Source organism: Globicephala melas, chromosome 13 (assembly GCF_963455315.2).
Source record: "Globicephala melas chromosome 13, mGloMel1.2, whole genome shotgun sequence".
Lineage (NCBI taxonomy): Eukaryota > Metazoa > Chordata > Mammalia > Artiodactyla > Delphinidae > Globicephala > Globicephala melas.
Window position 1 is genome coordinate 78,949,291 of NC_083326.1, and position 25,123 is coordinate 78,974,413.

The window sequence follows — 25,123 nt, forward strand, 5'->3', positions numbered from 1 at the left end:
GCTTGGCGAAGACAGGGAAGGGGTAGCCGCGGCTCCGGCTCTTCGAGTTGGCGGCTCCCTCGGGCGCTGCTACGCGGACGTGGAGTCCGCAGGGCGCGCGGCCGCGGATCCCGGGTGGCACGCTCAGCTGCGGGCAGAGGCGACATGAGTGCTGCGGGGCTGTTAGCTCCAGCTCCGGCCCCGGCTGGAGCGCCGCCGGCTCCGGAGTACTACCCCGAGGAGGACGAAGAGCTGGAGAGCGCCGAGGATGACGAGCGCAGCTGCCGGGGCCGCGAGTCGGACGAAGGTACGTTTTCCCGCGGGCCGGACAACCCCGGGCGGGGATGGGACAGCAGTGGGAGGGGGTGGGGCTGCCTGGGAGAGGGGCGGGGCGACCTCTGGGGTTTGGGGGCGGCTGGAGGGGCCGCCGGGAGGAGCGCGGCTCCCGGAAGTTATCCCGACAGGTGCTGTGGAAGGCGAAGCCCTGAGGACGTTTTATCCCTACAGTTATGCGGAGAAGGGCCTTAAGAAGCTGTTGTCAGAGCTGTAGTTCCCTTTAAGATTCTGCCCCTCTTTCCCCAGCTGTCTCTGAACCTCAGGTCTTCACTGGTTGGAATGAGAAAGCCATTCATTGGGTCCACGGAGTACTCTTCTCTATTTAGTTCCTGAGAGGCTCAGAGCAAAGCCCGGTTTAGCTTTCTAGTTACCAAGGTGCCTCTCTCCCCCTACCCCGGGGAAATGCTTAAGTCAGCCCTACTTTGGGCAGTGCGGGACAGGTTGGTTAAAAGTACGAGGGCTGGAACCAGGCAAATAGAATTAGGTGTAAATTTGGCTCACTGAACCCAGCTTAATATTAGACAATTTATAATACTTAGCTTTCCGAGCCCCAGTTTCGCCAACTGCAGTGAGGCTGTCAGTAGTACCTACTTATTAGCGTAGGTGCGATAATAAAATGAGATACAGGTGTAAAGCACGTGGCTTGGTCCTTGGTCTAATATTCAGTTTTCACCATTGGGGAAACAGGCACGGGGTTGGGGGGCGGGAGATAGGGATTTGCTTAATGGTCCTCAGGTGTTGTGTTTTCAGTTCCACACTCTTTACATTATGATTACTGCCTCTGAGAGCCTGGCTTTTCAAACTGGGCTTTATAAGCTTGGTAAGTTTGAGGAACACTGGAATGGAGGAAGGAGCTGGCTGCAGGAGGAGAAAGATGAGGAAACACGAAAGGGCAAAAGAGAAGAAAAGAGGAGATAAAAAGAGACGAACATATGGGTGAACAAAATAGGGCCGTGGAATAAAAGCTAGACCAGCTGTTTGGAATCAGGAGTATGTTTTATTCATCTCAGTTCCCCAAGTGCCAAGTACTGTGGCTGGCTGGCACGTGACTGCTCTGGGTCGGCTTCTTCACTGAAGGAGGGGGAAAGGTAGGTGGAGGATTGAGTCTGCAACAACCTTTAAAAAGTCAGCTGTGGGCTTCCCTGGTGGCGCAGTGGTTGGGAGTCCGCCTGCCTGTGCAGGGGACACGGGTTCGTGCCCCGGTCCGGGAAGATCCCACATGCCGTGGAGCGGCTGGGCCCGTGAGCCATGGCCGCTGAGCCTGCGCATCCGGAGCCTGTGCTCCACAACGGGAGAGGCCACAACAGTGAGAGGCCCGCGTACCGCAAAAAAAAAAAAAAAAAAAAAAAAGTCATATGTATGTGAAGATACGAAATTGAAGAAATGAATTACAATCTGGTTAAACTACATTTGAAGACAAGGCTTAACCAGAGAATTTGAATGTGAATCACTTGTACTGTTTTTTAATGCCCACAAGGGGGAGTAGTGAAGCAAAAATTGATTTTTGTTCCCCCACCTCAAGTAGGGCTGTTGAAGTTAGGTAGACACTCCAGCCGTTTGCTTATTCTGAAAACAATGTTTACGTAGAGAATGGACTTGAGGACACGGGGAGGGGGAAGGGTAAGCTGGGACGAAGTGAGAGAGTGGCATGGATATATATACACTACCAAGTGTAAAATAGATAGCTAGTGGGAAGCAGCCGCATAGCACAGGGAGATCAGCTCGGTGCTTTGTGACCACCTAGAGGGGTGGGATAGGGAGGGTGGGAGGGAGACACAAGAGGGAGGGGATATGGGGATATATGTATATATATAGCTGATTCACTTTGTTATACAGCAGAAAGTAACACAACATTTTAAAGCAATTATACTCCAATAAAGATGTTAAAAAAATTAAAACCAATGTTTAAAGTGTTCTGAAACAGTTTCTGTTTGATCTTCTTGTCTTCTTCCCTCTCCCTTTGAAAATATTCCGGTTATTAGAGTTCCTTTAATTGTTTTGGATTCTCCTTTGTATATATGATGTAAAATCCTTTAGGGGTTCAAACTGGCATTTACCAGAAGAGAATGTACATATTAGGTTGTTTAGGAGTAGTGAGCAGGGCTTGCTGCCTGTAGTTTTCCAGTCTTAACACCCACATATCCTTTAACTGAACTGCCAGTGTTGTTTCTTCTGAAGTCGCAGCCTTGACTGTGACCACCTGTGTCTGATGCACTCTGTTCTCTGGCTGCACTTCAGATAAAGGCAGGCTCTTTGGATGAATCTGGCTGTGTACAAGTTGGAAATGGCGTTTTCTTTTCTGAAGTAATTAGATGTAATATTTTTCATTGATGGCTTCACGCAGGCCTGCATTGAGTATAAATTCATTTTATAGAAGTTTGTGAAGTGTCACTGTGTCAGGTGATACCAACTCTACGAATTACGATTTTAACAAATCTTCCCTAATTTTTTACACAGACACTGAGGATGCTAGCGAAACCGACCTGGCAAAGCATGATGAAGAAGACTATGTAGAAATGAAGGAACAGTGAGTATGGTTTTTACATTTCTTCTTTGGAATACAGAATTGACAAGGGCATCTTTAATAGTGATTTCGTATGTATGGTTTTCACGTAGTGCTTCCAAAGACCATGCATATGTGTGCAATTTCCCCCCTTTAAATTTGTCACATTTAATCAGTCTTCCTGTGATAAGAATCTTTTGAGGGAAGGCTAGAAAGAATCTGGAGGGAAATGTTCCTGGGAAATAAGGCCATGTAACAGGAGAGAACCCTTGCCTTTTTTTTTTTTTTTTAATGTGAAGACCACTGCCCAGAGGGGGGAAATGGTGTTTCACAGCTCCTTGGTTCTTAGATGGGCGTGACCCCACCTGAGCACTGACTACTAGCTGGACGGCGATGCCTGGAGAGCTCAGGGAGACCAGGATTGGAGAGCAGGGCTCCAGACTCCTCCAGTGCCCTTTCCCCTTACCCGCATCCGCACCCAGGCCTCCAGCAGAGCCACGCCTCAGAGAAACTAAAACCACTCCCTCTAATCGGAAACTTCTGGGCAAAACAGTATAACAGATCTGATAAGTATGTGTGGAATGTATTTTGAGGATCTTGATTCTGTTTTTTAAATTCTTTGCCATCAAACTGGATGATCCACATTCCTTTCCTTATAGAATGTTTTCTGTATACACGAATGTTTTGTGACCATCATCTGGATTCTGTCATCCTTTTCACGCTTTGGAATCCAAAGGGGAAGCTCAGCTAGATCTGACCAGTGCCAAATAAAGGATTGCTTTAATAACTGATGTGATTTTTCTCACAGCTTCAGCCCTGAAACTGTGCTGGCTTTTTATTTTACTTGTACTCTCTCCAGGCTTCTTACTGACTTACCTGGACCCATTTGAGATGTATTTTTACATACCTATTCTTTTTCCAAATCTGAATTTTGTTGTTGTTGTTTACTTCTTGAATCTGTTAATACTCTCTTTCAAAGACCTACTAAGAATTCAAAGACGTAGTCTGGCACACTCACTGTGGTGGAAAATTATATACGGAAAATTAAACACCATTTCCCCCCTCTGGCCAGTGGTCTTCACATTAAAAAAAAAAAAATTAAATATTGGGTTCCAAATATTGACTTCCTGTGTGCAGCTTACTCATCCTTTCCCTCTCCTATACTTGGTGTGTTTAAGTGAACGTACCCCTTAATATTTGATGGTGTAGAAAATAATTTTGATTAAAATTGAATGCTCTTTGTGATTCAAGATGAGCATTGAAAGCATCAGCATTCTCCCTAAAAGAATCAGGCCTTGAGACTTCCCTGGTGGTCCAGTGGTTAAGACTCCACTCTTCCAATGCGGGGGACCGCGGGTTCCATCCCTTGTCAGGGAAATAAGATCCCACATGCTGGGCAGCGCAGCCAAAACAAAAAACAAAAAAGGCCTTCCGTGTAATTCTGAGATTCTGCCTACTCTTCCTCAGCCTGTAGACAGACAGGTTGTGTTTGCAGCCCTTACTGGAGTGATCGAGAGGCTGCTGTGCCTGTTACCTGTTGGACTGGTTGCAAGTCCTGTTTCTGTCACTGTGAAATTGGGGTTTTTGGGTTTTTTTTTTTTTTGCGGTACGCGGGCCTCTCACTGTTGTGGCCTCTCCCGTTGTGGAGCACAGGCTCCGGATGCGCAGGCTCAGCGGCCATGGCTTACGGGCCCAGCCGCTCCGCGGCATGTGGGATCTTCTCAGACCAGGGCACAAACCCGTGTTCCCTGCATAGGCAGGCGGACTCTCAACCACTGCGCCACCAGGGAAGCCCGGGGGGTATTTTTCTGGTAGAAGCAAAAATATTGCTGAAACGTGACTGACGTGTGAAATCCACCATTCAAACAGACTTACCAGGGTATATATAATTGCCTATAATCCATTCACCGTGAGGGGGGTGAAAACATGCCAGGTTCTTTTGCTTTGTGTGTACTGTGTGTTCTTATCCCACTGGGGCTGCAAATAAATCCTGCATTTTAACTTTTGTTACTGAATTGCTGTCATTTCTCTGATCATAAAAGAGAAGTGTTTTTAAAAATGATGTGAAGGTTTATTAACGCAGTGCTTACACAGCAGTGCTGTCTATATAGAAAAATGTGCTGGAGGCATAGTCTTATTCCTTTGGAACTTATGATCTGATTGTAGAGTTGATATGAGACCTGCATTTAACGCTTTTTACGTTTTCGTGTGTATGTCACGCTTCTGAATCCCCAAGAAAATGGCTTCACACTTCCAGTCTTTCTGTGTGTGTTCTTGCCTAACTGTGTTTATCATTTATTTATTTAAACTTGCATGTCTTCGTACTTGTAGATTTTAGACTGATTCTCTAAAGGTGAGAGAACACCGGAGAATCTGCAAAGCTGGGATACCATTCAAACCACAGATCCTTGTCCCTTTCTGATCCCTTTAGCTGTGGGCACATTTTAAACCACCAGCAGACTTTAGTTTTCTCTCTCCCTGAGGGACATTAATGACATTTCCATGAAAGCCCAGGTAATTTCTGCATGTAGATTATTATTGAATTGGGTATTGGATATTTTTGTCTCTGAGTGTGGCTTTCCTTTTTTTTTTTTTTTTTTTACAGGATGTATCAGGATAAATTGGCTTCTCTCAAGAGACAGTTGCAACAACTGCAAGAAGGTTGGTGTGTGATTTAATCCTTCTTTTCTAAACATACTTCCTAATATCACACACCTTTGAAATCTGTGTATTTCACTTCTCAGTGAAGTGGGAGTGATTTAAAATTTGGTCTGGCTGATTTTAGCAGTCAGCAAAGTGGCAGTTTTCAGACTTTTGAAATCTCAGTTAAGGCCTTCTGCAGAGCAAGAACTGGAAACCGCCATGCCTAAAGCTGGCTGTTTTTAGGAGAGATGCTGTTACTAAGGATAAATATAATTGTACTGTTCTTTCTAAACGGAATGCTAACGAGCTGTGGGTCATTCTCACCGTGTTTTCTCTTTTTACTTTGTATACTACAAGTGGGTAGTGTCTTGTCCAAGGTTGTTTGCTGTCAGAGGCAGTTCAGCACTGGGTGAAGAGCACAGGCTCTCCATTCCTGTCGCGGGCTTGAATCCCACCTGCACTGCTTTCTAGAAATTTGACCTTGGGCATTTCACTGTCTCTTGCTTAATTTGTCTTCTAATCTGTGAAATGAAGAAAGTAGAGGCAGGTGAGATTGTGTGTGAGGGGCGACCAGCACCGCTGGGCACCTGGTGACAGCCCAGCGTCGGTGGCTGCTGTCAGTAACTCTTCAGCTTGCTTCTGTGGGGTCCCCGGCACTGAAACTGCTTCTCCATGAGGTACTTCCATTGCTTGGAGCAGCCCATCTTATATTGATTTCTCCTTCATAGTGAAACATGTTCCTGTGACTTGCAATCACACACCTTTGTTTTAGTTTTTCTTCCGATGGTAATGGAAGTATTGCCAGAGAAAGAAATACGTCCCACTCTAGCAGGTCTGTAAAGTGTGCCTGGCAGGGTTGAGTGGGGGATTTTGAAAAAGGTACCATTAATATAGCCCACTGGGGACTTCCTTGGTGGCGCAGTGGTTAAGAATCCGCCTGCCAATGCAGGGGATACGGGTTCGAGCCCTGGTCCGGAAAGATCCCACATGCTGCGGAGCAGCTAAGCCGGTGCGCCACAACTACTGAGCCTGCACTCTAGATCCTACGAGCCACAACTGCTGAGCCCATGCTCCACAACAAGAGAAGCCACCGCAATGTGAAACCTGTGCACCGCAACCAAGAGTAGTCCCTGCTCGCCGCAACTAGAGAAAGCCCGCGCACGGCAACGAAGACCCAACGCAGCCAAAAATAAATTAATTAATTAATAATAAAAATCCGTATATATAGCCCACTGAAGCATTGTCATCCGAAAACACTTCCCACGCTAATTGGGACCCTCATTAGTTGCTCAGGGAAGAGCCCTTTGGTCAGATGCTGTACTGAGCTGTCCAGTAATGTCACTAGCCACACGCGGCTATTTAAATTTAATTAAATAAAATTAACAGTTCACTTCCTGGCTTGCACTAGCCCCATTTCACGTGCTCATAGCCACATGTGACTCGGGGCTGTCATACTGGACAGGGCAAAATAGACCATTTCCGCCGTTGCACAGCAAGTTCTACTGGATGGCGTTGATCTAGACCTTACTGAGGGAGAGTGAGCTTTTTCCAGGAAAGGGAGGCCCGCAGACCGAAACTGGCAGCGAGTGATGAGAGTCACTGGTGGATGGGTGCAGCTTGCTTCTACTCCTCACTTGCTAGAGAGTCTTAAGGCCACTGGTTGGGGTTTCTGCTCTGCATCTTGCTTGGGAACCAAGTTACCTCTACTCACGGGTGCCTTTCCATGGTGTGTGTTTTACTCTAATGTTATTTAAAACATTCAGTGTCGGTGCTAGAAAACCAAAATGTAGAGCAGTTTGATCTTCATAGTAACTATTTTGTAAATCTCAATCAGGTACATTACAGGAATATCAGAAGAGGATGAAAAAACTAGATCAGCAGTACAAAGAGAGGATACGAAATGCAGGTGAGGCCCTCTCTTAACTGGAAATAAATCCTCGTCAAATTTTCCTCCTTTGGCTGATCATCGATTGGGACGTAATGTGGCCAGAAGAGCCATTCTCCAAAACGTGTTTCAGCTATCCCATTGTGGGGCGAGTTTGGGCGCAGAGAGACTCCAAAGCTGCACTTACGTAGGACTGTTCATCTTCTTCCCCAGTGAGTGGCCTTAGGCTGCTGTCCTTTCACTTTCTGATCCATTGACTTTCCAGCTTTCTATGGATGGAACCCTTCTTTGTTTCCTTCAGTGAGTAGATGCCCATGTCCGTCAAGGCACAGAAAAGGAGCTGCAGGGAAGGTGGGCGATAGAGCTGCTGTGGCGACCCAGCACCCCTCTCCCTGCCCCACTCTAAGTTCCTGAGGCATCTCCTCAGGCATCTTTAAAATCCTCAGCCTTCTTCCTGGAGCCCCTTTTCAGCAGGAATAGGGGGTGGTGCTGTGGAGGCTGAGGTCCCAGGTTGAGGGCTTCCTCCCATCCCTTAAGGGCTTAAGCCTTTTAGCACGCTTCTGCTCTTGGAGCCTCAGTTTCCCCATTTGGAGAGAGCGCTGCTAATATCTCGTGGAACTGGTTTGAGATGTAAGGAGGGAAAGAAAATTGATGTGAGCCATTTCTCTTAAGCGAGCACTGCAGGGTGAGTGTTGATTTGTCTTCCTGAATTCTGCTCTCAATCCTGTGCTTGGTGTCTTTCATAAACATCCCCCCCACCCCTGCCCCCAGGTGAAAATGCAGAGGGGCTCCTGAATCAGTCACACCTTGAGCTTGAAAAAGCACAGTCCGTGTGGAGCTGATCCACCTGCTCTTGTTGTGTCTGGCGTCTGGCTGCTTTGAAACAACCACCACCAGCTCCGAGAGTGCTACGTGTTGCTTGACTTGCTGGTGCAGAGGTGAAGTCTCCGAATGGTGCAGACTTCAGATATCTGGCCCGTTCACACGGGTACGGGTCTGCAGCAGTCAGGAGTGAGTGTGTTGGGCTGGGTGCACTTGGGTTCATGTGCCTCACGCTTCCCGGTGCCAAGGTGATGAGGATTTCTGGGGGTTAGAAAATAGTGAGTGGCTGGTCCGTTTTCCTCAGTTTTCTCATTGAACAGTTGATGGATGTCTAGATTCTTCATCTCGAGTTCTTGAAACGCTCAAGGTTTTATATGTGACTGTGCATATGTGCTCTTTTATGGGGTGATGGATCCATAGGCTCCTTCGGGTCTGCAAAGGAGACCATGGTTAGATGGGAACAGCACCCCCTGGAGTTACTGCTCCACCAGCAGTCTTTGTGGACCGTTTGCAGCAGCTCAGATGTCACCCAGAAAAGAAGCCGTGGACCTGTTTGGTTTCACATGCTCAGTGTGCACAGGACCTTAGAGTCGAGAGGTCGGGGAGCTGCTGAGTAAACAGGCGCTGGTCTGGCGCGCAGTGGGTGCTCAGTAAGCTGCTGATACCGGGCAGTGGATACTCTGAGGTGTCTGAGAGGGGCTTGGTGAGCGAAGGGGCCTCAGAAAAGGCCTCAGGGAGGAGGCTGCAGTAGTCTGAAACTCTGAGTTGCGGTCAGAGACTAGAGGACATTGCAGGTGGAGGCCTGGGTGTGAGCAGAGCCGCAGGAGGGCTCGGGACCTCTGCCCTCTGAAAGCTTGGGGAATGCCCTTCCTCACCACGCAGAGCCCTGTGCGAGGGGCTTTAAAAATATCCATGTTGCCTCTGCTTCTGGAGTAACTGCATTGCTCCTTCTCCCTGCCCTGCAGGACTGCTGAGGGTGTGTACTGAGTGGAAGAAGGGCTAGCTTCTAGCTCTTACTGATTTCGCCAGGGCAGTTTGGTTTCTGCTCGCTTTCACCCTTGGGCAGAGCTGCCAGAGCGCATTCTGTTCAGGGTCAGATTTTAACTAGACACGCATGCTTCTCACATCCTACCCCTTCACATATATCAGCAGCTTACTGACGGAAACATTTTCTCCTTGCAGCCGTGTTTTCAGAAAGCAATTACTGCTTCTAAATGAATCCTAACGTCACTGTCTAGAAAGGTGGCATAGCCTGGTGAATCTAATTGCATGTTTTATCTCTTTCAGAACTCTTCCTCCAGCTGGAAGTAAGTACCACGGGTCTTCTGGGCTTGCAGGCTCATTCTGAGACTGGAATCTTGCTCTCCCAACCGATCCAATGGCCTTTCCTTCCATTACCACGTAGACAGCTGGGAAGCCCCCCGGAAGCCTCCATCAGTGTTCTGTTTGACTAAAGGACATTTGGTCTCAGTTCAGAAATTCCATCTATTCGTTTGTTGGTTGGGCAGCTTCTGCTTATCACAGAGGGGCTAGGGGATACTCACACTTGACCGCTTTCTTGTCGACGCTTATCTCACGTTAAAGCCATTTGGGAGTATGTCTGAATTATAATGGCCTAATAGTTTGTTATATTGGTCCTCAAAGCAGCCTGGTCTCTGAATTGGCTCCGTTTTACAGCTGAAACCCTGGTTGGGTCGGAAAGATGGATTAAGATCTTTCACTTAGCAGACGTCTGAGTGCTGGTTGCATGTGAGGTGCGGCGCTACAGGCAGAGATGAGGGCTGGAATCTTGGGTAATGTGCTTGCTCCCGGGGGGCTGGTGTGTGTGTGGGGTGCGGCGGGGTCATAGTTTATCAAAGCCGCGTTATGAGAGACGGTGTTGGGACTGAAGTCAGTGCAACACACACGGCCACAGCCCAGGGGGTCACAGGGTCCACAGCCGTAGCCCACCAGGAGCCCCCTTGTTCTTCACTTAATGCAACAGTGAGATTTGGAAAACGGATGCGTACGCATTTATTTTACTCAGTATAATTTCAGGGTTTGGGTACCTCGGGGTTCAGGCACCTAAGAAGTGATCCTGTCCTCTCGTTGGCCTTTATCTTACTGTAAGCATCAAAAAACAATAGAGTAACTCAGGCCGTCTTGACTTGGTATCCTGTAACTATTTTAAATATAGATATTTCATCTGGAATGTACTATTTTCTTTGAAATTGTGTCTTCAAGAGGGTTTATTTACTGTTTCTGAGAAACTTACATTCTGTTTTCACATACAATCCATAAAATACAAGATGTGGAAGAGAGGAAATAGATGTGAGTCACGAGTGAGGTATGCACATAAAACCAGAAGTGTGGTTCAGTTTCACACATTTGTTGGAAAACTTGCTCCCAGACACCCTGTTTCTGAAAGTTGGTGTGTTGACTGCAGCTGTTTCTCTTCTTTCTAGTAAATGTATTTCCTCTGTGCTTGTGCACAGAGCCAGGCTTTGTGTTGGATCCCTGGCTGCCAGGGTCATGTAGCCCCAGCCTGTGTTTCTCTTTTGCTCAGACTGAACAAGTGGAAAGAAATTACATCAAAGAAAAGAAGGCGGCAGTGAAGGAATTTGAAGACAAGAAGGTTGAACTGAAAGAGAACCTGATTGCCGAGCTAGAAGAAAAGAAGAAAATGATTGAAAATGAAAAGCTAACGATGGAACTGACTGGAGGTATGAAAGCACCACAGAGCAGGGTCCTGGGAGACCCAAGGGGGACCCTGGGGGGAGGGCGGTGCTCCGGTGCTGACTCCTGTTGGTTCCTCAGCACAACAGAGTGAGCTGAAAGGAGGGTGGGCTTTCATACGGTGGGTCAGAGTTATAGCTCTGTCTTGTATTGGCTGTGTGACTTCAGTCAAGCCACTTAACCCCTCTGAGCCAATTTCCCTCTCTGTAAAATGGGGCTGATCGTATCTTATCTCACAAAACTGTGGTTAGAAATACGAGTGCCTAGTACAGGGCCTTGTACATAACAGCCGCTGGGTAAATTAAAGGGTAGATCTTTAATAGTGACTGCAACTTCTGGCTTATACTTTATTTAATGTAATTCCTGGGTCGACTGCTATTCCTATCTTGGTTATATTCACAAATTACCCTGGTCCCTCTGTGGTGGTAGGAATCCCTCTGCTTGTTTTTTTTCGTTCTACCTTCATTATGGAAAAAGCATTGTCTTCCTTTGACCCGGGTGTGAGAACAGAGGCTTTGGCTGTGTCATCTGTGCTGTTAGATCCCTTCGCCCCAGGTGTTACTGTGAACATTTCAGAAAGAGTTGTTACCATTTCAGCTGCGATAGCTAAACTGAACTGTTCTCATGTAAAGGCAGGAAAGTTACGTTAGACTCGGAGCCAGTCCCTCCCTGGCCTTCTAGGATTCAGTCATCCGCATATGGGAACTCAGCAGGTTGTAGGCAAGTTTAAGGGAGAGGCAACATGGGCTGCCTCTTCTGTTGCCATATGTAGACCAACAATGCTGAGAAGGGCACAGGATGGGAATTGGCTTGAACTAGCTATTTTGGAACTTGGCAAAATTTCTTTCCATCAGCAAATATCGCAAGGCACGTCAGTGGTGAGTTTGTCACTTGGGTATGTAAGTGACATGCCTTCGGCACACCCCAAAATTTCACTCTTATAATCATGTTCAGAAGGTCCTGGGGTTCTGGCATGTCTGATTTTTGTCGGGGTCCTTAAGAAATACATTGTTGTTATGTAAGTCCTTGGGGCTGACTTTGAAACTAAAAGTAACAGTTAAGAGCTGTATTTCCCCTTTGGTATTTCTGGTACTGTTAGCTAACATGGACCTCCCATTAACACAAACTTCTAGCTCCAGTCCCCACGATGCACCGATGATCATGTGGTTGCGTCTAAAGTAGGGGTCTGACTCTTGAAAAATCTCTCTTCTGATACACCGTCCTCATTGAAAGACTTGGCAAAAGGAATGAATTCCTTGCAGACCACTGGCAGTGGCTCAGAAATGTGTTTTGGTGAGAATGGATGCTGAAACAGCATCTTCAGAACAGCACCGTCTTATTCTTGTTGAAATGTTTTTTTAATTAAACTGCAAGCACATTGGTACCTTGTCCGGTCCCAGTCGGTGTGCCTGTTTTCTGACCTGCACACCATCTTCTCCGACGGTGGCTCCGGCTGGCATTGACGCCTCATCGCTTTCCGTTAGAGCCACCAGATGCTCAGAGCCTTCATTAGGCTGGTGGGAAATATTGTCAGTTTATAGCTGCTCCCTTTCCATCTGCGGGGAAGGCTGTCATCACCTCACCTGTGATTTGGCAGCCTAATTATTGACAAGCGATAGATGTTGTTTGGCCAGGCAATTTTACAGCTGGAATCTTAACAGGGACAGTAGGCATCCTCAGTGACTTGAGTGGCCAAACCTGCCAGGGTAGAAAAGACAAATAAATGCAGGGAAGTCATTTGTGATGCAGTAAAATAGATTACAGAAGTGCTTAAAGCTATAGCCATGGCCATTAAAGGTACCGATGTCCTTCCTCAAGCCGTTTGGTACCCTCGGTATGGAAAGCACTGCCAAGGTAATGATGGAGCGTCTAAAGAGAAGGCACTGGAGCTAGAAGGATAATGAGCGCTTCCACAGATGGTGCTGTTACGGTGTCGACTTAAAGGTCTGGTTTCCTTCCTCTCACCGAGTGACTGATTTCACTTCTGTGGATTGATGCCCAGTATCAGTGTTGCCTAGCTCTGCCCAGAAAACATACTTCCTAAAATCTCCTTCTCCAATTCAACATGAAGATCTCTTGAAAAACAAAGTGGAGTATGAGGCCGATGAGAAGCTTAAACCAGATAACACATTGGAAACAGGCGTAGCCAGTGACCTGCTCTGTCCAAACAGGATTTCCGCCTTTCCAGCCATCTGTGGGAATTGGTGGGACGTTCTCTTCACTGCCTGAACCACTGGTGGAGAACCTGGGACAGCTGGGTTGTGCAGGCAGAAAAGTGTACTGTCGGCAGAGGAAATGGGATGGATTATAGGTCGGTGATTCCCCCACCTTGAATGCGTGTGTGAGTCAGCCAGGGGTCTTGATAAAATGCAGATTCTGGTTCAGGGGGTCTCGGGTGGAGCCAGTGATCCTGCATTTCTAACCACCTCTCCGGGGCTGGTGATGCTGTTGGTCAGACCACACTTGGAGTAGTGAGATTATAGGTAGAATGACCCGAGGGTGACTTTTCTCTGCAGCTGAGGCCACGGTTCTCAGTAACCCCAGGAATCAACGAGAGCTTCATGAGCTTGAAAACGTGGGGCACTCTATCATTTTTAATTCATGTGTCCTCTTACCTTACGCCAGCCACCTTTTCTCCTTTCTGCCAACCACCCGACTAACTGCCACTTTATCTTTAAGTTTTTGCCTCACCAGGGGCATCTTTCAACCTTCAGGCCCCTGTGGAAGTTATTCATGACCTCAGTAAAGCCTGTGAGGTTCCTTTAGAAGACACTGGATTCAGGGGACTTCCCTGGTGGCGCAGTGGTTAAGAATCTGCCTGCCAGTGCAGGGGACACGGGTTCGAGCCCTGGTGCAGGAAGATCCCACATGCTGCGGAGCAACGAATCCCATGCGCTCCGTGGGAGCGCTACTGAGCCCGCGCTCTAAAGCCCACGAGCCACAACTACTGAAGCCCGCGTGCCTGGAGCCTGTACTCTGCAACAAGAGAAGCCACCGCAATGCGAAACCTGCACACCGCAACGAAGGGTAGCCCCCGCTCGCTGCAACTAGAGAAAGCCCGCGCACAGCAACGAAGACCCAATGCAGCCATAAATAAGTAAATAAATAGTTAAAAAAAAAAAGATGTTACTGGATTCATAGCGGGAGGCATGTGTAATGATAATATCAAATAGAAGCTCTGAGTGTTTACATCGAGCCGGGTATAATATAAAAATACTACAGCTGCCGCTGAAGGCTGACAGATGTGGTTGAATCCCAGCCCAGACATGAACTTGGTTCTGTGGTGGAGTTGTGCCATTTGGCAAGGACACGATAGATCCCGCTGTGGAGGTTTGGTGTAGAGGTGAGAGGAGATGGTGCCCCGAGTGGCTGGCACGCAGAGTGCACACTAAGGGCTGGGGAAGCTGTGACCTCATTGAGCTCCTGAGACTCCTGTGATGACTTGGCGGGGCAGGAGTGCAGGAAGGGAGCCATTTGCTCCAGTGCCCCAGTGAGGTGGTGCTTAAGCCAGACTTGGGCCCCAAGCGTGTTCTCTTAACCACCGCATTATACTGACTCTAAATCCTGTGGACTCATGTGGTCCAAGTGCTTCACAGAATGAGGTTGATAGGGAAGTCTCTGTCCTCGAGGAGCTCATGTCCTCATAGTTACAAGACCGAGACGGTTTCCATGCTTTCCCCAGTGTGAGGTAGTTTTGAGAGAGGGGGATCCTACATAAATGAAGGTAAAGATGTGTCGAGCTGGTTTTCACTGACTGTAAAACATCAAGAGGCACGTGTGGTTATACAGGAGCAGAGTCACCGGAACAGGTGCCCGCGAGCAGGAAGTCAAGGCGAGGAGAAGAGGCCCCGCACAAATGTCAGGGGAGGGAGGGTGGAAGAGGGGACCTGGATTTGGGGTGGGATGGGCTTGTCCCCAAGACGTTCCTTCTTGATGATGCTGTTGTGGAATCCAGGCCATTGAGCGGGGTTGAGGATGCAGAGCGGTGGGCCTTGATCAGTTCACTCTTGAAATGCACCCCTGTGTTACGGGCAGCTGTGGCCTAATGGAAATTGGTCCCTTCGTTCCTACCCTGGTTTGGTCCCCGATGACCTAACCCTGATTTTTATCCACCCCCCCCACCCCCCACTTCAGGCCCCTGTTTGTGGTCACCATGCAGCCTGGATTTGTGATGTTGCCATTAGAGTGGGGTGTCCTGGGGTTTGGTCCGGGCCTTCAGTCCAGCCCCGTGGCTCGCTGCCCCTGGTTTGGGGGTAATTGCCCATCGGCTGCAGTGTCGGCTCTGCTGAGGCTTTTCTGTCACATTCTTACTTAAAAGGATGTTCCTTTGAATCCCTGCAGCTAATTTTTTTTTTTCAGCAGCTAAACAAGTGTGAGTTTGTTTTCATGGTGCAAGTATGTTAAAGTGACGTTAAAGTGAAGCTTTTACTGCATCTGTGCCCTGTAGGCGGGTGGGCTATTGGAGTGAATGACTCTGCCTTGAGAAGCGCAGAGCCAAAAGCCAGCCAGTACCCCATAGTTGTGTGTTAAAAGGTAATTAGCGTTATCAGGACTATGTCTCCATAGGGCTGTGGCTTAGTCCTGCCTCATCCTGCGCTCCCATTTCTTAGCCAGCAGGCCCATCTGGAGAGCAGACCAGTAGGATTTACACGATTCAAGGCCACGTATACATAGTGGTGTGGAGGGGAGTTGTGCACCTGGTCTCATCGCTTGCTTGGTGTTTTCTGTCACGAATGCTCCCCTGCCTCTGGTTTAATTGTTGGACGTTCAGTTAGATTCTGCACATTTTATCCTCACTTATTCACAGGAAGCAGACCTACAATAGGCCTCTGGATTAGGGAGGCTTTCTGGTTGAAGCCAGTTGGAGATGCTTTGTGCTTGGTGCATGATGTCCGAGAGGAAGCTACTTCCTGCTGGAGTGCCTTCTCCAGGGTGGCCACACTCCAAGGTCTGAGTTTCAGTTCCAGAAGTTTGGGTTTTGTCAGTGCACCTAGATTGAGCCCTTGGGGCTCCTGACCAAACTCCCAGGAGACAGATGTTAATAAACCCAGCCTGACATATATACAATGGAATATTACTTAGCCATAAAAAATGAAATTGAGTTATTTGTAGTGAGGTGGATGGACCTAGAGTCTGTCGTACAGAATGAAGTAAGTCAGAAAAACAAATACCTTATGTTAAGACATATATATGGATTCTAAACAAAAAAAAAAAGTTCTAAAGAACCTAGGGGGCAGGACAGGAATAAAGACACATGTAGAGAATGGACTTGAGGACACGGGGAGGGGGAAGGGTAAGCTGGGACGAAGTGAGAGAGTGGCATGGACATATATACACTACCAAACGTAAAATAGATAGCTAGTGGGAAGCAGCCGCATAGCATAGGGAGATCAGCTCGGTGCTTCGTGACCGCCTAGAGGGGTGGGATAGGGAGGGTGGGAGGGAGACACAGAGGGAGGAGATATGGGGATATATGTATATGTATAGCTGATTCACTTTGTTATAAAGCAGAAACTACCACACCATTGTAAAGCAATTATACACCAATAAAGATGTTAAAAATAAATAAAAAATAAACCCAGCCTGCCAGCCTGTTTCTTCTGGTGAGAAATAGGATTTCCAGGCGCACTCAAACCCAGGTGGTCAGTACATCCCATCTTTCTATGAAAAAATCGTCCGTAGAAGCCGACCATGCATACGTGGCTGGGATTGGAACAAAGTGAGTTAAGTAGGTAATCTTACTGTGTAGTTCCGGGCTGTGATACTTACATGTTGCTCTTCCCCTCGAATCACATCCTCCACCTGGACCCCTGGCCAGGACTGCTCCCTCCTCACTCACTCTCCTGGCTGGTGATGGGGACATGCTAATTAATTTTAGCGGCTTCTTCAGAGCACCTTCCTTGTGCTGAAGTAGTCTTTTGGGTAAACTGGTGAGGTTATTACCGTGACTAGACCAATAATGTGGATTGATTTTCACCATCTCATACGGAGAATTCGATTATGCTTTCTGCTTTGTGAGTGATGGAGTTATTTTTTTCTGAGTTTTTTGGCCATGGTCAGACCAGCTTTTTCCCAAATCCTTTCAGCTCTACCTTTGCTTGCTTCCATCATGCATCTCCCACCCCCGGAGGGTAGGGCACACTTGGTGCCTTTTCTCTGGTGCTCTTTGGTCTTCCAAATTAGGTCTGAATGTTGCAAGCCTCACTGTTGACATCACTTTCCTTCAGGTGTATCACTTCTGTTCCAGCTGTTTGTGCTTTGACTTTTCAAAAAGATCTTTGTATGATTTTTTTCCTGGCTAAGAACATGATAATAAAAACTAGCATTGATTGAACTCTTATTATGCCAGGCACTATGTTGAGGGCTTCACATGTATCATCTCATGTAATCTTCACAGCACCCTGTGAGGGAAGTGTTATTGATATTTCCAGTTTATGGATGAGGAAACTTGAGACGTAAGAGTATTTACGCAGCCTGCCTTATGTCACACAGCAGCCGCAGGGATACCCACCCACCCGGCCAGTAAGAAACTGGAGAAGGGTGGCATCTCAGCATAGGGTAAGAGATGTCTTTTAGGGAGAAGGCTCCCCTTTCCCAGGGGTGGGTGCGTGTTTGTCCTCCTTCCGTCCCCACTTCTGAATACACCTTTATGAATGTTCATTAGGTCACTGGTTCTGGTCACTTTACCTCCATTCCTAGGGGAGAAAAGTCAGTATTGCCCATTTCTCTTCTGCAGAAATGCCTTTTGACTTTGTTCGCACAAACCAAGGCCTTTCGGGTCTCGGGAGTTGCCGTGGTGGACGGGCTATGTTGAATTCCCTAAGGCTGTCCTGTCTGCTCTGCACATAGGATGCGTAGTCATGAATTAACTGCATCTCATCATCAGACTTGACCTCATCTAGTTGTTCTGCAGGAAACCCCGTGCAGCCAGCCCCTCCCATGCGCCAGAACGATCGCTCGGCGTTGGGGTGGAATCCATGCATCCGCTGGGGGAGTGTCCCAGATGCTGGCGGTTGGTGGTAGGGGTTTGTACAGATGCTCTGCTTACTGGGAAGGTGGCGTGACTCCGGGAAAGCCATCACAGCAGGGGCAGTGTTGAGCTGCTCTCCGAGGATGTTGTGTAGGAGTCTCTGGGCAGAAAAGAGGAGGGTAGGCGGAGGGCAGCACACACAGGCTTGAAGGCATAGAAAGTAAGGTGCCCTTGGGTAACAGAATAGCTGAAAGCTTGCTCCCGGGCTCTCTGTGAAGGAAGGAGAAGGGAGGGAGACCGGAAGGGAGACACGGCCTTTATTCCGTAGCCAATGGCGAGCCATTGAAACATTTCATAGAAAGAGTGATGTGCTAAATGATCCGGTTCATGTCTTCCGAAGATCCCTTTGAGGGAGACAGGGTGTGATGAGGGGATGGAGTTGAGAGGCCGTTCACAGGCAGAAGTGTCATTATCTGGTGGGTCTGATGTGTGGGTGAAGAAAGACAAGTCACAGATGACAGTTGGCTCCGGCTGGGAAGGGTGGGTTGTTGGGGAGATGGCCTTGGGGCCTGAGACATGGGGAAGAAGTGGGTTCATGTGGAACCTGGAGAAGAGTGTGTGACATCATGGGGTGTGGGATGCCATGCAGCGGGGTGGGTGGGGCTGGAACTGGTGACGGGAAATTCGCCGGGATCCAGGCCGAGAACTGACTGGACCCCGCAGAGCACCAGTGTCTAAGGAGCAGGCCAGCAAGAAGAACTCCAAGGAGGCAGAGCAGGAGAGGAGAGATCTGTGTGGCCGCTGCGGGCGGCAGGCGGGGGAAAAGTGTGTGGTGAGGGGTGAGTCGAGGAGGAAGAAAGGAGGCCTTTCTCAGGAGCCCTCAGGGTATCAGTCTGGATAGTCAAGCAGTCACAAAAGGTTATAAAGTAAAATGAAAAGAGCCCAGGTTTGTAAATCTCATGTAAAAATGTTGGGCCTGAGGCCAGAGGCCTCTCAAAGGGCCTTTCATGCCGGTGGGCTCTGGTTTACCCACTCTCTGTGGGAACGGCGGGAATTAGAGAAGACCCAAAGGTTCCTTCTGATCCCAAGAGCCTACTGCTCTGTGGCCTCTTGATTTGAGGGAGGGAGAGGAAAATATCTAGATTCCAGGGAGCCAGAGAGATGCCAGCCGTGGCTGCAGTGGGAGGCTGCAGGGCGGGGCTGTGTCTCAGAGAGGGGTGTGCTCTTAGGTCAGCAGGTCTGAGTCTCCTGAGCACAGACCTCTCGAAAGTCTGATACGGTGTCTGACTCGGGCCATGTGTGGACCAGACGTCCCCGATAAAACACTTCTGATTGGGTGGCTCTGGGGCCGATATTCTTACACTGCAAATTCTTGCTGACTTCAGGTTGGAGTTGGATAGATTTACCCATTCCATTCTTGCCACAGATTCTATGGAAGTGAAACCCATCATGACCAGAAAGTTGCGGAGGCGACCAAATGATCCTGTCCCCATCCCAGACAAGAGACGAAAACCTGCTCCTGATATCCGTTGCATCAAGCCTTAATCACTTTTCTTCCTTTAGACTGTTGAATCCTTTGCTTTTCCATTCGATAGAATACACATGGCCGTGGTCCTTCAGAAATTGTCATGTTTGGCTGGAAAGCACATGTATTTATCTGGGAGGTAGGGGATGGCCATTTTATGATTGGAGTCCTCAATTGTTACTGCTTTGAGTGGGAGGAATTTATAGACAGCAGTTATTTGGAAAGGGACTCTGTGCTGGTTTTGACACTCACTGGGAGATTCATGTGCCTTAGATTTTCCCATCTGTGAAATGAGGACCGTAATACTTGGCTTTCGTACTTCAGTCAGCTATGTCCCCCAAACAGTGGATTGCAAACTGTTGTTTAATTAAAGCAAAAGATCTCAGTCGGACATCAAGAAGCCCCTTTAATCATAACAGTGGGAATGGGAAGGGGACACATGGGGGAGTGTTGTTTCCATCGTCTCGAGGAGATAATAAATAGCCATTTGTACAAAATGGTTTTATTTGTCTGCCACGAGGAAGGGGCATAACTTCACGTTCCCTTCATCTTATCAACTGAGAATTGAAGCTGTTAGGCAAGATTAATCCTGTACCTGTGTGGAAGTCTCAGATCTTTGGAACAGAAGCACTTCACAGATTGAGGATGAAGTTCTTTACTGTGGCCTGGGCGCTCACTGTTGTTGTAGTTACCTATGGAGTCTCATTTCACCTTCTTACCATAGAAGTTTGTAAGATGGGGGGGGATGTGAATTCTTTTAGATACCTGGCTCCATGACATTTAGTAGGAAGATCAAAAAGTTCCAAGAGGCAAACTGTAGAAACATGGTGGAACATACTCTAACTTTGTAGATTCTCAAACGCTGGCACCATTTTGTTTCTTTCTATTTGCTTGGCAGCCATCCTTTTCAGACACGTTCCTTTAACTCTGAACACCCCAGCTAAACTATTTGTTAACAGATGAACAGATCATGGAGGATCTGAGAACGTTAAATAAGGTACAGTTCGATTTTTTTGATTCATTTGAAAGCGTAGGCTTGATGTGGGTTTTCTGCTTTATTTTGTTCTCATTGCTACTTGTTAAATCACTTTTATACCTTTGACACCTTACGTTGTATCTGAAATGATTTTCTCTAAGATTTTTTTGTTCTTCTTACAGCTGAAGTCACCCAAGAGACCAGGTAAGTGCACGATGTTGCTGGCATTCGTGCAATCTTTTTATCACATTGTTGGAAAAGCATGCGAATACCTGACAGGAGGTTGTTGCAGTTTTCAAAAGCAAAATGTTCATCATTTGCCTAAGAGCAGTCATCATGAAAACTGGAGTGGACCTCATGTGTACCCTCCCCTGATTTATTTTTTTTTAATCCTGCTATGTTAAAGTTACTTTGTCTTTTCCTTAGGATTTATTTTAAGAGAGACATTTCCTTCTTTGTAGGCATCAGGCATAAGATTTAAGTGCACATGCATTTCTGAAAATGAAACCAGAAGGGTTTTGCAGTGTGAGTTGCTTTGTGGAGTTCAGTACGAGGCACGCTTACCCAGTGGCTTTTCGCAGCTGCTTCTGGTAACGGCCTCTCGGGCTGCTCCCAGTTCCAGCTTACAGAGGAGACCCACCCAGTGTTCGGGGTGCTTCTGTTTAGAGCAGCACTTAAGGGTCGTTGCTAGGCTGCAGAATAGAATTCTGAACTGACAAGCCTTTTTTTTTTTTTTTTTGGTTTTAAGCGCTGCGATTACTTACACATCCCTCTACCAGCCAAGTCTTGTGAAAGAAAACAAGATTCTTCTCGCTCTAGATAATTACCTTCTGAGAGCTGCCATGGTCCACAGAGACGTCCTGAGTTTCTGAAGGCCTGGTGGGGAGAGGGTTTTGTGAGTGTGTGAATTTAGATGATTTGAACCCACTGCAGTTATCAGCAGTGTGTTAGCTTGATTCCATACATGCCCAGTAACCTGCCCTGCTTTGTAATAAATATTTCTAGAAATGATTCCATTTTTATAAATTTAAAGAGATTTTTCTAGTTCTTGCCATTGGAGCTTCTGATGGTCAGTGTTGCCACAGTCCTACTCTGAGTCACCTTGGGCAAACCCCTTAGCCTGTCCGAGCCTTAGGTTTCAGCTTCCCTTCTGTGTGGTGAGGTTTCTCTTTGCCTTGCCTTCCTCACAGAGTTGCTTTAAGGATTCAGTTAGATGTGATGTACAAGAATTTTGTTGAATTCCCATTTATTACAACTGTAAGGACTTGATCATGATTGTTTCCCCCGTTTTAATAGCATTTCAGTGAAAGCATGTTAGCTGGTGGACTTGCATGCTCATGCCACACTTAGTCATTGAAATATCTCTTTGGTTCCTCCAGCATCCCCATCCTCTCCCGAACACTTGCCCGCCACACCTGCAGAGTCTCCAGCCCAGAGGTTTGAAGCTCGGATAGAAGATGGCAAACTGTACTATGATAAAAGATGGTATGTTCTTGGTAAACACAGATTACTCGTTAGAATCTCAAAAGAACCATTTGGAAATAGGGCTGGGGCTGTCTATAGTTGTTATTTCAGAGCGTGGCTGCTGCTTAACTAAAGGTAGAGGAGCATTTAGAAGTTGTCAGGAGTTTTGGATCCATACGGCTTTTTAGCTCTCTGAAGGCAGTGCTTCCCCAAAACGTGCTCTTCTGGTAGTGGCCCCCCTTCTCTCTCCATGCTGCTCTCACCATACTAGAACTTGTGGTGCCCCTGACTGGCATCAGGGCTTATGTCCCCCTCTGCCCCCTCTTAACTGCACCCCTGTGTGCTAAAATTAATAGGAGTTCTGTGGAAGAAAGGATTTTGTGGTCAGATGAGTTTGGGGGAATGGCCATGTTAGCTAAGACCAACGGGTTTCATCATTGTAGCACTCTGGGTCCTCTGATATGCTAATGTACACTGTGAATTTCTGAGATATTATTAGGTGTTGTTTATTTGACTGAGGTACCCTTTTGCATGCAACATCCTGCAGCACGAGTGTTCCAGGAAAAATAATCAGGGGAGGTGTATCCTAAAACGTTACTAGTTTAGATTGAAGACGGTTTGAAACCTTCAGACCACCAGCGTTTTCATTGGGAAGAAAATGGCAAAACAATGTGAAAAACAAATACTCATGCATTTACTCTTTCAACAAATATTTACTGTTTGCTCTGTGACTAGGCGTTCTCCTAGGTGTTAAGTCACCGGGACACTGCCACCTTTTCTTTAAATTCGAATTTCTTCCTTTTATTCATTGCCCACATGCAGGCATAGTCTCACTCAGGTTAAGTCATGGCAGACACATAATTGCGTACTGCCTTTCCACTTGTTTATATGTTTTTCTGGGTTATTGTATGATCTCTGTAATTGTCATTTATAATGGTTATATGATTTTTTTGAGTTTCAATATATTTATTTAACCCAAAATTCCAAAATTAAAGTTGTGGTTATTTTGAATGTTTTGAACTTTCTTAAAAAACCCCAACACTGTGTTAGTTGATAACCTTATAATATTGTATTTCTGAAGTTGGGAAAAAAGCTTAGAGACCTCGTGATGCCTAAAATAAATCAGTTCCACCTCTGAGGCTGCAGTGAGTTAATAACACATTGGAAGATGAAGGCTGGCTCTGTCTGTAAACCGGATCTTTTTTCTTTAACATTTTTATTGGAGTATAATTGCTTTACAATGTTGTGTCAGTTTCTGCTGTATAACAAAGTGAATCAGCTATATGCATACATATATCCCGATATCGCGTCCCTGTTGTGTCTCCCTCCCACCCTCCTTATCCCACTCCTCTAGGTGGTTGCAAAGCACCGAGCTGATCTCCCTGTGCTATGCATCTGCTTCCCACTAGCTATTTATTTTACATTTGGTAGTGTATATATGTCAGTGCTACTTTCTCACTTCATCCCAGCTTACCCTTCCCCCTCCCCATGTCCTCAAGTCCATTCTCTATGTCTGTGCCTTTATTCCTGTCCTGCTCCTAGGTTCATCCGAACCTTTTTTTTTTTTTTAGATTCCATATATATGTGTTAGCATATGGTATTTGTTTTTCTCTTTCTGACTTACTTCATTCTGTATGACAGACTCTAGGTCCATCCACCTCACTACCAATAACTCAATTTCGTTTCTTTTTATGGCTAAGTGATATTCCATTGTATATATGTGCCAAATCTTCTTTATTGTTTGATCTTTCGATGGACACTTAGGTTGCTTCCATGTCCTGGCTACTGTAAATAGAGCTGCAGTGAACATTGTGGTACATGACTCTTTTTGAATTATGGTTTTCTCAAGGTATATGCCCAGTAGTGGGATTGCTGGGTCGTATGGTAGTTCTATTTGTAGTTTTTTAAGGAGCCTCCATACTGTTCTCCATAGTGGCTGTATCAATTTACATTCCCACCAACAGTGCAAGAGGGTTCCCTTTTCTCCACACCCTCTCCAGCATTTGTTGTTTGTAGATTTTTTGATGATGGCCATTCTGACTAGTGTGAGGTGATACCTCATTGTAGTTTGGATTTGCATTTTTCTAATGGTTAGTGATGTTGAGCATCTTTTCATGTGTTTGTTGGCAATCTGTATATCTTCTTTGGAGAAATGTCTATTTAGGTCTTCTGCCTATTTTTGGCTTGGGTTGTTTGTTTTTTTGATATTGAGCTTCATGAGCTGCTTGTGTATTTTGGAGATTAATCCTTTGTCAGTTGCTTTGTTTGTAAATATTTTCTCCCATTCTAAGGGTTATCTTTTCGTCTTGTTTATGGTTTCCTTTGCTGTGCAAAAGCTTTTGAGTTTTATTAGGTCCCATTTGTTTATTTTTATTTCCATTTCTCTAGGAGGTGGATTAAAAAGGATTTTGCTGTGATTTATGTCATAGAGTGTTCTGCCTATGTTTTCCTCTAAGAGTTTGATAGTGTCTGGCCTTAAATTTAGGTCTTTAATCCATTTTGAGTTTATTTTTGTGTATGGTGTTAGGGAGTGCTCTAATTTCATTCTTTTACATGTAGCTGTCCAGTTTTCCCGGCACCACTTATTGAAGAGGCTGTCTTTCCTCCATTGTATACTCTTGCCTCCTTTATCAAAGATGAGGTGATCATATGTGCATGGGTTTATCTCTGGGCTTTCTATCCTGTTCCATTGATCTATATTTCTGTTTTTGTGCCAGTACCATACTGTCTTGATGACTGTAGCTTTGTAGTATAGTCTGAAGTCAGGGAGTCTGATTCCTCCAGCTCCGTTTTTCGTTCTCAAGATTGCTTTGGCTATTCAGGGTCTTTTGTGTTTCCATACAAATGGTGAAATGTTTTGTTCTAGTTCTGTGAAAAATGCCATTGGTAGTTTGATAGGGATTGCATTGAAACTGTAGATTGCTCTGGGTAGTAGTCATTTTCACAATGTTGATTTTTCCAATCCAAGAACATGGTATATCTCTCCAGCTGTTTGTATCATCTTTAATTTCTTTCATCAGTGTCTTATAGTTTTCTGCATACAGGTCTTTTGTCTCCTTAGGTGGGTTTATTCCTAGGTATTTTATTCTTTTTGCTGCAGTGGTAAATGGGAGTGTTTCCTTAATTTCTCTTTCAGATTCTTCATCATTAGTGTTTAGGAATGCAAGAAATTTCTGTGTATCTTTAGGATTCTCTATGTGTAGTATCATGTCATCTGCAAACAGTGACAGTTTTACTTCTACTTTTCCAATTTGGATTCCTTTTATTTCTTTTTCGTCTCTGCTGTGGCTAAAACTTCCAAAACT

General features: G+C 46.4%; 1 protein-coding gene across 1 annotated transcript in view; it reads left to right on the forward strand.

Moving 5' to 3' along the window:
* The window catches only part of SUDS3 (SDS3 homolog, SIN3A corepressor complex component), a 42,376-nt gene continuing 17,253 nt past the window's right edge, over positions 1-25,123 (forward strand). The window contains exons 1-10 of the mRNA XM_030860398.2: positions 1-286; positions 2,773-2,842; positions 5,424-5,479; positions 7,296-7,367; positions 9,456-9,475; positions 10,714-10,870; positions 19,280-19,375; positions 20,314-20,375; positions 20,537-20,558; positions 21,734-21,839. Coding sequence (XP_030716258.1) covers positions 145-286; positions 2,773-2,842; positions 5,424-5,479; positions 7,296-7,367; positions 9,456-9,475; positions 10,714-10,870; positions 19,280-19,375; positions 20,314-20,375; positions 20,537-20,558; positions 21,734-21,839 — 803 coding nt within the window. The 5' untranslated portion in view covers positions 1-144. The remainder of the gene's footprint in view (positions 287-2,772; positions 2,843-5,423; positions 5,480-7,295; positions 7,368-9,455; positions 9,476-10,713; positions 10,871-19,279; positions 19,376-20,313; positions 20,376-20,536; positions 20,559-21,733; positions 21,840-25,123) is intronic.